Genomic DNA, 15,145 nt, shown 5'->3' on the forward strand with positions numbered 1-15,145 from the left:
GACACTGACACTCACCTGGTCAGTGCACCAGTACCAGGTGGCCATGATGGTCAGACCAAAGGTCATCCCGGTCCACGGGAGGTCCCCTGTATAGGGGTCTCGAAACATGTGCATAGCGTCTGCCCGCGGCAGGTGGCAGGTCGTGTTGGCGATGGTCCGGCGTGGGATGGCCTGGGCATAGGCAGCCGCCAGTTGCTCATACCCACCGATCTGGTCGAAAGCTGGAGAGGGCGGGGCAGGGACGGGTTGCTGGCTGGTGGCCCTGACTCGAGGCCCCCACTTCCCAATGCATCCAACTTGACTTTTTCCCATTCACCTTTCCCGGTGTCTGGAAAGGTATGGAGGGTAGAGGGTTTAAAAAGCAAGGGGTGGGAGATTCAAATGACTGTTTTATTTGTATTTAAAATAAGACTATTAAATGAGCATTTTGCACGTGGACACCACAGTGTCCTCTTCGCTCCTGGATGCCTGTTGGCCTCAGGCGAGGGGTTCTCTGCCAGGCGTCAGACTGTCGACTCAAGGGAGCAAAAGTACTTTTTCTTGGCATTCGAGGACCTTCCCGAGGAGTCTAAAGTGTTAAAGCCCTGACCTGGGGCTTCTGAAGGATGTGACTTCAGCAGAGCTGAGGATGCCCGGCAGTCATGTAGCACTGAGAACAGAACGAGTCCCAGAGGGGGCACGGGAGTGACCGAGGCCATGTGGCCAGCCGGCTGGGGCTCGGGCCAGCAGTCATTTCCCTCCTTGCGCTCCCTCACTGTCCCCGTCTACCTCAGGGTCAGGGCCCTGCGTGGCCAAGCCCCGGCCCATCTGTGGCTTCTGCTGTGTCCGCAGTCACTGCCCCCCATCCAGCCTGGGCCTGGCTGCCTGGCTCCCTCCCCTGCAGTGGGTTCCAGGGACATGGGCCCCTGTCTGAAAGGAGGCAGACACACAGAAGTGTGAATACGGGGGACGCTGTCTCATCTGCCTGCTCCTCGCCCCTCTCCTCTGCCTTTGCCAGGCTGGGAGCCTGCCGCCGGGACTCTGGCCCCAGCCTCGCTGCCGCCCCAAGCCCAGGCCGGGCCGAGTACTCCGAGCAGGTGTGCGAACGCTATTCAAAGGCTGGAAATTGCCGGGCCACGGGATCCTCCAGTCTGAGCCTCGGTTTACCCCTGTGGGATCCTGCTGGCCCCCAATGGGGCCGCCCTCGGAGCCTCGTCCAGGTTCCCAGGCCAGGATCACTGACCCGTCTCAACCCTCTCCCCTCCTCCCCAGCCCCAGCCAGCGGGCTGTTGCGGCGCTTCTGCCATTATGCAAGGGATTTTGAACAATTGGGCCAGAGGCCCGGGCGGCTCTGTGGTCCGCTGATGGTGCGCCCACTCTCCATCAAGCCCCGAGCCGGCCCAGGGTGGGCGACACGCTCAGCTGGGCCGCCGACGGGAGGCTGCCGCCGCGGGGGGTGCCGACTGCCGAGTGGCTTGACCTCGTGAGCCCACCCCCACCCAATGCTGGCACCTGGGTCCTGGCAGTGCAGCCCCCCCCACCCCCCCGCTCACCTTTGATGGTCAGGATGACAGCCCCCACCACCATGATGAGCGTTTGCAGGGCGTCCGTGTAGATCACAGCAGCCAGACCCCCTGCGGGTAGAAACCACGGAGCTCGAGCGGGGAGGGGCAGCAGCTCCACGACACGTGTCCCCCTGCCCTCTCAGGTGCGTCAGCTGTGGGGCCAATCGGCTGGGTCGGCAGCGCCAGCTCCACGGCTCCACTGGCCAGGCTGTGGGGGGAGGGGGCCCCCGCCTCCCGCTCACGCCCCCCCCCGGCCCCCCACGCATCTGCCCCGCCGCAGGGATGGCCGGGCCGGCTGGCGGTCAGGTCCCCTGTGTGCGGGGTCCCCCGGGGCGCCGTACCTGCGATGGTGTACAGGGCCGTGATGACGAGCATGAGGATGGTGGAGAGGTAGAAGTTCCAACCCAGGCAAATGTGCACGAAGAGTGCCCCCGCGTACAGGTCGATCTGGGCAATGGGAGAGGAACTTGTGCGGAGGCTCGAGGGGAACCGCAGGAGCCAGGGCACCGCTCGTGCGCTGTGTGGCCTCGGTGCCCCGTGGACAAGGCGGGAGAGACGCCCCCGCCCCCCCCACCCCCGCCGGCACTGTCGTGAGGGTGGGAGGAGGTCCTGGATGTGGACAAGCGGTGTGCAGGGGATGTTGCTAATGTTAATAAAGTCCTAAGTGGCCCATGTCCACCGAGGAGCAGTGTTGTCATTGAGTCTGGCCCCTGCTGGGGGGGTGGGGGGAGGGATGGGAAAGGAGGGGTCCAGGAGGGCTTCCTGAGGGAGGCTCAAGAAGACCAATGGGCCTCAGGAAACAGGTCTGCAGTCCAGTATCCGTCTGGGTGTGCCCCCTATTCTCTGCTCCCCATTAGACAGGGGGCCCTGAAAAGAGACCAGATGTGTTCTGGGTGGGGGTGCAGGCTGGGGAACAGACAGGCAGTCTTGCTTACTGCCCTCCGGTGGGGCTGCACCCGAAGCAAGGACCATGTCTCAGGCCCAGGCTGGTCCCCAGGGGCTGGACTGGATCCAGCAGCTGTCATCCCAGACCCCGGGGCGGCATATGGGGCTGGAGTCCTCGTCCTGGGGTGAGCCTTAACAACCCTAATTCTAACACCACCCCCACCTGTATTGTGGGAGCCCAGGGAAGGAGGGCAGGACTCTGTCCTGTGGGACCTAGGGGCCGGACGAGGGGCTCCACCCTGCTGAGTTTCCCGATCTGCCTTTCTGGGCCTGCTCAGTGGAGGGGAGATGACCTGAATGAAATACAGCCTTTGGGGCTGATGGGCTCCTGACAAGGCTGGGCAAGGCCAGTGGGTCAGCCGAGCCTGTGTATATGGGGGACCGCTCAGCACAAGGCCCAGGGGGCACAGGCCCCTTCAAGCTACAGCGCCTGGCCCACCATAGAGCCGAGCAGCACTGCTCAGTCGGCTTGTGAACCCCCTGATTCCAAAGCCTGCATTCCCTGTACCTCTCCCTCCAGGCTCCCCCTTTACCCTCTCTTGGAGAGATCAGCCAGTGTGGACTCTGACAAGGTGCCTTCAGGAGAACAGCGGCCCCTCACTCTAGCTGTTGGCTTTGGTGGTATGAGTGTGTGTGAGAGTGTGTGTGTCTGTGTGTGTGTGTGTGCGCGCGCGCGTATGCACGTGAGTGTGTTGGGGAGAGTGTGTCTACCTCCGGCCCAAGGAGAGAAGCCCAGGGTTCTGAACGTCAGAGCAGGAAGGACTCTTCAAGCCCCCTGCCCCATCAGACCAGAGGAGAAACAGGCCCGGGGAGGCGAGGGACTTCCCTGAGGCCAGGCCTCCACGGGTATCAGAGATTGGAGCTGCCAGGAGAAGAGGAACAGGAAGTCTCTGGAAGGAAGCAGCCCCTCCCCCGGCCCGCTCCTCCTCCAGCCGGCACTCAGGACCCCTCCCTGGACCGAGGCTGTCCTCAGAGCTCAGCCCTGATCTGCGTGGCTGGCCTTCAGGCCCCGGCCACCCATCTCTCCCCGCCCAGGTGACTCTGGTCACACCAGCCTGGTCTCCTTTGCACACCCCGCACTTCGCTGCCTCTGGGCCTTGGCTGGCCAGGTCCCCGTGCCCTGGAGCTGCCCTGTCTGCACGCCCCATCTTCCAGAAATGTCTTCCCGGATGCTGCTCCCCTAACCTCTCCTCCTCGGGGACTTCCTTCCATGGCAGTGGGCCCCAAGGAGGGACGAGGACTTAGACCGGTGTCAGGAGCAGCACAGGCAAAGGTGTGGACGTGGAACTTGGGCTGCACTCTTCCCTCCAGAACCTTGCGGAGCGTGCAGGAAAGATTTGCCGCTGCAGCGAAGATGAGGTTGCCTGCAGGCTCCCGGGGAGTCCCAGCGAGGAACTTGCGACGGCACCCAGTCTGACCTCTCCTACAGCCGGAGCCCTAGCTTCTGTGGGCTCAGGAGAGCTGCGGCCTGGTACAAGCTAAGAGCCCTAAACCCAGAGCCACACGGGCCGGGTCTGTGTCCCTGTTCGGCTGTGTCCTGGCCACGTGGCTTTGAGCGGGTCACCTCACCTCCTGAGCCTCAGGGGCCCTCATCTGGAAAATGGGGAAGTGGGTGCGGAGAGACAGGGCACGGTTGCAGGCCCAGCCTCCTCCATCCCCCTGCCCTCGGGGAGGTGGGGGGGAAGGGCGGGCAGGACCTCCAAGGGAGCCTGTCCTGCCCCCAAACCTTGCCCATCTCCGTCGAGGCCATCACTGTCCCTTCAGGGCTCCAGAAACTTCTCACCTTTGCCACACTCGCTGCACCTGACCCACTGGCCAGGGCTGTCTCCAAAATACTCCCACGTCCGCTGTCCCCACCCCCTGCCCCATCCCTTTGGAAGCCCCTCACTGGCCCCTCCTGCACCCGGCTTGTCCAGAGGAAAATCAAGTTCTCTGCATTTCCACAGCACACAGAATAAGATCCAGCGAGCCAGGTCCACAGGCCCTGTGCCACCCGGCAGGCAGCCCCCTCCCATCCCCTTCCACACTCACCCCTCTCCGAGCTATGCAGCTCCCTGCACTCTAGCCTCACCCCTTCCTTCTGCTGCTGCAAACCTGGCATTTTCAACGCAGACCACTCTCTCCGAAGGGAGGCTGATCTCTGCTCTTGCTGTCATCATTCCAGAATTCAGCCCCGCCTTTGCCTCTTTCACCACACTTTGCTACTATGACTTTATTGGCCTGTGTACTTCTCTGTCTGGAACATTACACTCCCTGCAAGTGAGGAATGTGTTTATCACCCAGGGCTCGCCCAGGGCCTGGCACACAGTAGGTGCTCAAATAGCTACGTTTACATAAGTATACCAGGGCTTGGCACAGCAGAGCCCACAGACCAAATCCAGTCACACGCATTGGTATTGTGTTTCTCACTCCAGCAGCAAAGTCGAGTAACGGCTATGTCTCCTGCAAAGCCCCAAATACTGACTTTCTGGCCCTTCCCAGAAGGAATTAGCTGGCCCCTGGCATGTTTTTTCCTTCAGTCCCATGAGGTATGCCAGGCACATAGGAGTGCCGTAGACACATCAATGAGGAGAGAGAAGAAACGGGGGAGAGAGACAACAGACATTCTAAGTAAATTATTCAGCATACCGGAAGATAGTGCAAGTATGAAAAAGAGGGAAAGCAGGGAGGGGCAGGCCTCACTGAGAAGGTGAAATCTGAAAGACTTGACAGAGATGAGGGTGTGAACCATGTGAATATCTGGGGGAAAAAGTTCCAGGAAGAGAACAGAGCAAGTGCAAAGGCCCTGGGGCAGGATCACGCCTGGTATGTTCATGGATGTGCAAGGGGGCCAGTGTGGCTGGAATGATGTGTGTGACAAGAGGAGAGGTACGGGAGAGGTTGGCAAGGTGGTAGGGGCCACATCTTGGAGGATCTTGTAGGCCACAGTTGGCCTTCGTTCCACGTGACCTAGGGTATTGTGCCACGTTTCCCTATTTTCCAGAGGTTAAATGACTAGCCCAGAGCCACGTAGTAATGAGGCTCAGTGGCCCCTGTCCCCATCTGAGGGTCAGGGCGGTAGCGTCTGCACCCTGCCATCGAATGTTCTCTCGGCACACCAGTGTCCCCGCCTGAGGGATGGGAGCAGGTGAGCCCAGTGGTCTCTGTCCGGACAGACTGCAACTGGGACGGGTGCTGAATGTGCAGACAGCCGGGGCATTCCCAGTGCTCGGCCCGGTGCGGTCAGGGCCTCTGGGGGCCAGCTGGGCTCACGCACTTCAAAGAGTCCCAGCCCAAAGCCATCAGCCAGGGCGGCCCCAGTCCTGCCCAAACCAAGCCAAGCAATTAGCGTTCCTCTTGGCTTCCTCCGGCGACCCGGTCTTGGCTCCGGAGCCCCAGCCGTGATGTCAGTGGGCTGGTTTCCATTTTATAGGAGGGTCAGTCGAGTCATCCTCTAACACAGTGAGGAGTTTGCAATGTCAAGTCCCGGCTGTTTCAGTGCAACAGAGCCGAGGTTGCGGCCCCGGGCGGGGAGGCAGAGGCCTGGGTTCTAACCGTGCTCTCCACCTGAGCAAGTCAAGGTCGCTCTCTAGGTCTCGATTGTCTCATCTGTAAACTGGGCTTGCAGGATGAGATCTCTGTTAGGACGTCGCCTCCTAAGGCTCAGTCCTTCTGGAGTCCTACCCACCCCACCCCTGAGTGAGATGCGACTCTACTGCAGACATATAGCAGCATGAAGCTGGGGGGGGGCGGGTAGGAGAACCCCACCCCCGTGCACACAGGTTGGCCCCGTGGGGCCCCACCGGGCACTCCCCACTCTGCTTCTCTCCCCTCCAGTCCACCCACTGAGAGGTGCCAGAGGTACAAACGCAGAGCTATCTGTGTCAGTCCCCTGCTTCGAGCCCCTAGGGTCCCTTGGGTCCTTCGGCCCCTTATGATCAGAACCCGGCAGCCTCATCCCCCACTGCAGCCCTCGAGGCCAGGAGTGGGAAACTAGCAGCCCAAGAGCGCTTCCACAGCCTCACCGCCCCCTCACAGATGACCTGCCCTCTTTACGAACAAGGAAACGGAGGCTCCGGGTCTTGTCGGGGTGCACCCAGCCAGAAGCAGGCCGATGTAGGACTCGGGCCCTGGTCCCCACCTCCCGAGTCCCTCCAGAAGCTGGGGCTGAAGTGGGCTGGATGGCCTCGGGGGTCAAGGGCAGGGTGCCCATGGGCTCAGGAGTGAGAGCCAGAAGACCTGGTATTGCCAAGAAGTCACCAGGAAGCTTGGGACAAGTTACTTCCCCGCCCTGGGCCTCAGTTTCCCTGTGAAATCAGGGGCTCTGACAAGATGAGCCCTAAGAGAGGCTTGACTGACATTCGAGGGGTGCTTTCTGCTCTTACCCTCCCAGGGGGACCAAGCCCAGGCCCCCAAGGGAAAGAGGCCTGGAGCGCCCACGAGGTCGGCACCCCAATAACAGGAGGGTGCCGCCAGGGGTCAGCTTTGCGAAGGAGCTGACCAGCCACAGGATGGGCTCCCAGTGGCTTCTGAACCACCAGTGACCGTGCAGGTTCTCAGCGCCCCCTAGTGGGCATTCGTGGCTCACCTCCGCGCTGGCCCAGAAAGACAGCCAGGCTGACCCCCACCCCCACCGGTGACCTCTCATAGCGAGAACCCCTAACACCCTCATATCTAGGCCCCAACGATGCCAGCTGCCAAACCGACATTCTGGAAGCCCTGGTCCAGCTACCCCAGGTTCACCGTGTGAGCAATGATTGTCCCTCTCTGGGCCTCAGTTTCCCCAGCTGTTGAACAAGAGACAGACGACAGGATAACAGGTCTGTGTGAGGGGCCCCCAGAGCAGGGATGATTCCAGGCTGTGCTGGCTGGACGCTGGGAGTGGGGCGGGGGGGGCGCGCAACTCACCGATATCTTGGTGAAGACAGACAGCATCAGGGACAGGACAGACAGGTACGTGCGAATCCGCTGGCCTCCGTAGCGCTTCTGAATGTATTCAGGCATGGTGACAATCTGGGGGAGACACGGGGGCACCCGGAGCTGCTCAAGGACAAGGCCACGCCCACTTATTACCGTCCCAGAACCTAGGACTGTGACTAGGGAGAGAGGGACAAGTTTGGATGAGCCATTGACGCAGCTGAATGGGGAAGGTGGCCGAGATGGTCGGAGAGAGATCCAGCAAGTGGGAGTCACTGGGGGGTCGTGACTGCCCAGCTGGGCCCGAGGGAGTGGGCAGAGTCGGGGACAGCATCGCCCAGGTGTGCTGCCCATGTGCCTGAGTAGACGGAGCATCATCCCCCAGATGCAGCAGGCAGGGGCAGTAGAGACCAGCAAAGCCCCCAGGCCGAGGTCCCTGGGGACCTGTCTTCATGAGTTATAGGCACACTAGTCGGACGAATAACCCAGCCCAGAGAGTGGTGGGTTCGCTCACCAACTTGTGAGCAAAGGCGGGGTTCCCGCTCATCAGCACCACCAAGCCGGACCAAGGCCCTGGCCCAGGTGAGGCCACCCTGGGGCCCCGGGAGTGGACTCACCTCCGAGGAGATGTAGATGGGCACGAACACCCAAGCCAGGGCCAGCAGCACATACGTAGCCTGAGGGGGACAGAGGCTGAGTGAGGACAGCAGGTGCAGCTCCCCCCAACCCCGCCCTAGAGACATAGCCGGGACCAGCGGTCTGGAGGCCCGGCTTGCCAGGAGAAGCTGAAGTGGCCTCATGCCCTCTCTGCGCGTCTGTACACTGATGGCCCCTGGCCAAGGCTAACAGTTCTCCTCCTGCTGGCCTATCCAGCGCTTTGGCATTCTGGAGACCAACCTTTCCCAGGAATACCACCCATCTAGACACTGGCCGCCCAGAGTTGCTGAGAGCTGCCCCTTGGGCCGAGGGCAGACTCCAGTGGAGGCCCACCCAGCTCCTGTAAGGCCTGCTGCACCCTCCCGCAGCCTCACCCGCCCCTGCCCGCCGGCAGCTCACATTCCACTCGAAGCCCGCTACGGCCAGGCCCCCGGCCGCACCCGAGCCCGCCAGTCCAATAAAGAGGCCCGAGCCCTCGCTGCTGGCGAAGAGAGAGGCTCCAATCTGGAGGACAGAGAGGAAAAGGGATCAGCGGCAGGCTCCCCCTGCCAGACTCCAAAGCCCCCACCCTTCACGCAATTCCCAGCACCCCGTCCCGACAGTCCCAACTTGGGGACGCCCTTCCAGCCTCACCCTGCCCCCTCACTGCCTGCCTGGGGCATCCCTCATCCTCAGGGATGAGCCCCGAGCCGGCACCTGCGCCGGGGGTCAGACGCAGCTCCCCCCCCACCACCCACAGAAGGAGGAGCCGGGGGTGTCAGCACTCACCGGCCACCAGGTCATGTCCCGGCCCGCCAGGAAGTAGCCTCTCACCGTGTTCCTGCTCGCCCGGCATGAGGACTGCAAGAGCAGAGGCAGAAATTGGAACCTCGCACACACTGCAGGGAACATAAAATGGTGCCCCCCTCCCCCACGGTGGAAAACAGTCTTCGGGCCCCTCGAAGACTTCCACGTTCAACGTTCAGTCCCCTACGCGATGACCCAGCATTCCACTCCAACCTCCCGGAGAACTGGAAACAGGTGTTCAAAACAAGGCTTGTCCCTGGAAGCTAAGAGCAACACTGTTCCCAGCAGCCCAGTGGTGGAAACAGCCCAGATACCCAGCACCGGACAAATGGACAAAATGGGGTCTATCCACACAACGGAGGATTACCCAACCACAGGATGGAATGAGGTTCTGACACTTGCTATGACACGGGTGGCTCTGGGGAACATTCTGCTAAGTGAAAGGAGTCAGACACAAAAGGCCACATATTGTATGAGTCCATGGATATGAAATGTCCAGAACAGGTGAATCCATAGAGGCGGAAAGTACAGTAGTGGTTTCTAGGGGCTGGGGAGAGGGGGGTAGGAGGAAGGACTATTAATAGGTATGGGGTTCCTTTTGGGATGATGAAAGGTTTTGGAACCAGATAAAGGTAATGGTTGCACGACACTGTGAATGTACTAAATACCACTGAATTATACACTTTAACATGGCTTAAGTAGGCTCCCTGTCCAACGTGGGGCTTGAACTCACGACCCTGAGATCAAGAGTCGCAGGTTCTACTGACTGAGCCAGCCAGGCGCCCCTAAGCGGAGATTTTTGCCTCTTGGTGAGGACTTTGAGCCAAGGATTCTGAGAACGCTTTGACCTTTGATTTCTTCTCATATTTTAAAGATTTTATTTATTTATTTGAGGTGGGGAGGGGCAGAGGCAGAGTGAGAGAGAGAATCCCAAGCAAACTCCCCGCTGAGCATAGAGCCCGACCTGGGGCTCGATCCCACGACGCTGAGATCATGACTTGAGCCAAAATCAAGAGCCAGAGGCTTAGCCAACTGAGCCACCCAGGTGCCCCTCTTACTTTGAATATTTTAATCTCTGATACATTTCCAAGAACTATCACTCAAGTATTCCTGCATACGTTTTGTTTTGGGGGGAGAATGGAATTTTGTGCTCTGTAATATAATTTTAAAAATCTGAAATCAAAATGCCTGGGGGCAAATCCTGGCTCCTCTGTTTCCTAGCCATGTGACCTTGGGCAAGTTACTTCGCCAATGTACCTTGGTTTCCTCATCTATGATGTGGGCCTAAGAAAAGTCCCTCACAGGCTTCTGTGAAGTTTAATGAGTTAATACGCATAACACTCTGACAAAGTGCCTGGTACCTAGTACGTGTCTGATAAGGGTCAATGATTATATGGATTTTTTTTTGATTATATGGATTTTTCAAGACCTCACTTAGTGCTGTCTGGACAGGAGAAAATGAAAAGACGTGACCTTGAAAGCAGGAGAAATTTGAAAAGAAGGACACAGCAGGTGTATTCAGATATATATTTTGTATTCCTTTTTCGCAACATACACATCCTAACATAAGGCTGGATCACACGATCTCAATCAATACATAGGCCTCTTTCTACCTGACTTTAATTTCATACACACACACACACACACACACACACACACACACACACACACACACACCATCATATTCAAGATGATTCACCTGAAAATGTCTGGATCTGCCACCCAAAGCTTTTGATATGAGTCCTGCTTGCCTCTCCTGCCTGAGTTCCCAACCCTTTCTGTGAGCTGTGATCCAGCCAACATTGAATGCAGTACTGTCTGAAAGCTCTCATGGTCTTGGCCAGGATGGCCACATCCAGCTGTGTAGGCTGTGCACTGTGCAACTTCCAGAGCAGCTCTGTTCTTACCCTGTGGTTTTTCCTAACATGTCTTCTCATCTTTTGAGGATATGGTAGGCATTGCCAATTGCCTCCTTCTTGCCCTTTCCCTTCCTCAAGGGGTCTCATCTTTCCTAGCAAGTGGCTTGAGTGGTCCCGACGGGGTCTCCCGCTCCAGGAGTCCTGACCCACCTAAGCCACGGAGGCTATCACATTCTTTAGCTGTCACACCTGGTTCAGGGCAGTCGTGGACTTAGGCTGGGATCACTCCTGGCCTCCCAGGAGGTGAGGAGGAAGCCAGGGTTCTCGGGACACTGGCAGCCATGTGCACCTAGTTAATATTTACTGAGGGCCGCTCGGCAGCAGAGTTGGTTCCAAGTGCTTTACCTGTATGAAGTGTTTAGCCCCATGAAGTAGGTACTATGATCATCCTCATATTACCAATGAGGAAACCAAGGCTTCCAGAGATGAAAGTGGCTAGTAAGTGATGGAGTCAGGATTTGAACCCAGGCTAATCAGGGCATCTCACCTCCATGTGGGAAACTGGGCTCAGGACAATGCCACACAGGGGTGGAGGCTGAGAAAGCCAAAGTAAATTCGCACCGATAGCCTTGATGACACTGTGAACCCCTGGATCCAACTGTACCTGAAGCCTTCTCTATTGTTGGACCGTTCAGGACGGATGTCATTACATTTCCTTCATTGTTCGAGCTCATCTGATCTAGGTTTTCTGTCACTTGTTAACAGATACCCTAATAGATGCAAAGGCTCAGCTCAAGGTCCTTCGTCCAGGAACACCTCCTTAAAGGCCCTCCCCTGGGTTCTCCTAACCCCACTGTCAGAACACCTTTGCAGGTGCACCTGTCCAACCCAGCTTGTCCCGTCTGCATTTGGGGGATGAACAGCTGAATCTGATCCCTGTGCGATCCAGCTCCAGCACACTCCTCGTCTGGCTCTGTTCTTTGCTGCCTACACTCACAGCCATCCGGCCATCAGCATCGTGCTGGGCCAGCATGGCCTGCTTGGAGGGCCAGGCCAGAACTCCCACAAACCCCCTGCCCGCAGCACCAGACTGCAAGGAAAGGGTAAGCTGGGAGAGGTGAGTCCCGGGCAGCGAGGCTAACGGGCCCCAGTCACCGGGTGGCCTGGCCTCGGGTGGCCAAAACAGTTTCTTAGATGCGCGCTTCCAACGAAATCCCCCACCTGCTCCTCTTCCCTCTTCAGATCTTGCTGACCTCCAGCCTCTGGCTCTCACCTCACCTCACCCAGAAAGCCTCCATTGCGGGTGTCCCCTCCTCTGACTTCCCAGCCAGCAACTCTCCCAGAAACGTGCTACGGTTGGCAACAGATTTTCACACCCACGGGCCTCCTGTGCTCCTTGGAACCGCCAGGAGCAGTGGGCTGCCCAGATCCGCGTTGTGTGTTTGAGGAGCCATGCCCAGAGAGGTTAAGTGACTTACTCCAAGTCCACAGAGTGGGGACCAGCTCTGAACGGCTTGTGGTTTACGATTCCATCACCGAAGAATCAATTCCAATTACTGTTGTTGCTGCCACCCGCACCCCCAGCAACCCCAGCACCCCCCACTCCCACCAGCATCAGCAAACCCCCAGCACCCCCACCAACACCAGGACCACTCGACCCATTCCTGCTATGGAACCAAGAGCAGCGGCAGGGTCCGTGCCCCGTGTGGGCACCTCAGGGAGGAGAACGCCTCTGACTCAGGCACTCGGGGCTTGGGATGAAGTAGGTGGTGTGTCTGCCTTATAGATCGAGAGCCCCAAGGCCTAGAATGCTGAGCGACTTCCTAGAATGCCAGAGCTGGGAATGTGACCAGTCTCCTGCCTCTGGCCCTGGGGGCTTATATCAGGATACTCATTCTCCCCCAGTAGATGGAGCCCTCTATGTATCACGTCTCAGGGATGCTGTTCCGGGGACCTCTGGGGACAAGGCGGAGGAGCCTGACCTCTGCAAACCCAAAGCTGGCTTTTCTGCTCACCTCCCTACCAGGAAGGCCTCCGAGGTTAGCATTATGAGTAGACGGGAGGAACGCCTCCCCTGTGGGCAGGGACCCAGGGTTCACTGCAGAAGTCCCAGCCCGCAGAGCACTGGGGTTCATCCGTAAACGGGACTGGCCTCTGCCCTGTGGCTATGGGGGCCAGGTGATGAGCACAGGGCCTGCCTAGGAGGGACCTCACTGCCGCTGGAGTCTGTGACAGCCTAAATCGCGTCTTTTTCTTATCCAAAGTGAGAGAAACTGGCTTAGGAACTAGGCAGAGGCGGGCGGACAAGGAGCTTTGCAAAATAAAGATCCCCGGGCTCTGTGTGCACCCCTCTTCTCCGGATTCTGACCCAGCAGGTGTTGGGGGCAGCTGGGCAGATGTTCACCCCGCGAGCCCATCTGACACGGAGGAGACAGAGGCCAGGAAGAAGATGAGCCGCGCTGGGCCCCCAGCTTGTCGGCCGCGCAAAAGCCCAGTGAGCTTCCCCCCAGTCCTGCCCATTAGAGAGGTCTTCTTCTTCCTCCTTTGTAGCCTGAGCAGCTACTGCCCAAAGACAAAGGGGCTTGGTCAAGGTCTCGGACAAATCCACCCCAGGGCTGGGAGGAGGACCCCAGCGGACATCGGGCCTCCCTCCAGGGGAGACGAAACAGGGCAGCCCGGTTCCCACACCCCAGTGCCCATCCCGGCTGGCCACCCACCGCGGGCCTCTCACCCATATGCCCACGGCCACGTTCAGGGCGAAATACACAGTGATGATGATGATGTCGGTCACGCTCAGCTGCGGCCCGGGAGCGTGGGGGTCGCCGGTGGAGTTGTCCGCCACCATCCTGCAGCAGGCACCGGCTCTGAGCAAGAGGAACTGAGGGCCGAACCAGGTCGGAAAGGGCTTCCTGGCAGACCATAAATTGATCATTAAACCGAGCGCGATGGTGGCATCTCCAGCCCACAAGGTGGCCGCGTGCAGGGCAACGGCTTCCAAGGGCAGCTCGGGTGTCCCCCACCCCCCCAGGGGGAAGCAAATCCTGGCCGTGAGGATGGGGGCAGAGCTGGAAGGGGCTTGGAGGAGGGCAACCTCCCTAAACTCAGAGGAGGTTTGGGAAAAATAAAAGGAGTTTAGGGGGCGCCTGGCTGGCTCAGTCGGTAGAACATGCAACTCTTGATCTCAGGGTTGCGAGTTTGAGCCCCACGTTGGGTGTGGAGCCTACTTTAAATAAACCAATAATATCATAAATAAAAGGAGTTGCATGCGTCCAAAGACAACCAGAATAGTCCCAGAAAGGGCTCAGTTACCTGATGTGTGGCTCGACCTATATTTAATTTGTATAAGAAGCATGGAGGGTTGGGGACAGATGCCTCACTTCTGGGGACACCACTGTGGCGAGCAACCATGTCTTGTGGCCATCGAGCCATGAGTGGACCGAGAGGGACTTGGGACAGTGGCTCTTGCCTCACGTGGCTCACTTCCAGCCACGACTGTCCCAGCCCCAGAACATCCCAGTATTGGACCATAAGGTCTGTTGCCAAATGTTCTGCTTTCTTTTTCTAAACCAGTTGAAACAATCCCAAGCCCCTCGTTTGACCATCTGTTCGGGTCCCCGTGGTCTCCTCAGGACATCCACGGAAGGACACATCTAGTAGGTGCCCGCCAGGAGCTGAGGACAATGTTTAGCCTTTCTGCACGCTGTCCCATTTTGCGCTCACTCAGAGTAGGTGATATTGTATCACAGTCAAGGAATGGAAGCCAGGAGGCTGAGCCATCTGTTGTCTGGCCCTGTAAGGGGCAGAGCTGGGATTCCGCTCCAGATCTGACCCCAGACGCTCCCCACTGGTGACAGTAATGGTTCTGTTTCCATTGGAGCCCATAGGGTCTTAGATGCGTCCTCGCTAACGAAATCATTACGCACAGCCTGGTGGATGTCTCCAACAAGGCCTGTGGCTTTGCAAAGCACTTGGAGTTTAACCGGGACACGCAGCTTTTACAGAAGTGTTAATGAGTGAGCTGCCACCCCTGGGAACACACTGACCTGCAAAAAGCAACCGTGCTTGTTACTCGGTAACCCGAGGTAGGCTGTTTAAAGATTACATGCAAAACTAGAAGGAGAAGAACAATTAAGTCACTGTTTCTAGTCAATTCAGGCAGGCTCAGATTGCCCCCTCCCCAACTACCCTCACCTTCAGCCACTTAGCCTCGCTGATGGTGGTCACTTTCCAAGCCATTGCTAGACGCATATAGTGAATCAAAAGATGGTCTTATACCAGTTGGAATGACCCAACTGGAGACCATCCGGATTTATTAAACCAGTCTCCTAAGGATAAAGTGGTTGGAAAACAGTATTGGGTCCCCTTGCCTCAGTCTGCCTCTCAGGAGAAAATAAACCATCAGGGAAAAAAAAAACCCTTCCTTCCTTCTGATATAAATTCTGGGGAAAAGAAGTCACA

General features: G+C 58.2%; 1 protein-coding gene across 1 annotated transcript in view; it reads right to left on the bottom strand.

Annotated features, from left to right (window-relative positions):
• SLC5A10 (solute carrier family 5 member 10) overlaps nt 1-13,550 on the bottom strand; it is a 57,684-nt gene extending 44,134 nt beyond the window's left edge. Inside the window, 8 exon segments of the mRNA XM_027625020.2 lie at nt 16-221; nt 1,533-1,613; nt 1,886-1,991; nt 7,377-7,481; nt 8,003-8,062; nt 8,442-8,546; nt 8,811-8,882; nt 13,419-13,550. Coding sequence (XP_027480821.2) covers nt 16-221; nt 1,533-1,613; nt 1,886-1,991; nt 7,377-7,481; nt 8,003-8,062; nt 8,442-8,546; nt 8,811-8,882; nt 13,419-13,532 — 849 coding nt within the window. The 5' untranslated portion in view covers nt 13,533-13,550.
• Nucleotides 13,551-15,145: the final 1,595 nt, after the last annotated feature.

The sequence above is a fragment of the Zalophus californianus genome, chromosome 16 (genome assembly GCF_009762305.2).
Source record: "Zalophus californianus isolate mZalCal1 chromosome 16, mZalCal1.pri.v2, whole genome shotgun sequence".
Classification (NCBI taxonomy): Eukaryota; Metazoa; Chordata; class Mammalia; order Carnivora; family Otariidae; genus Zalophus; species Zalophus californianus.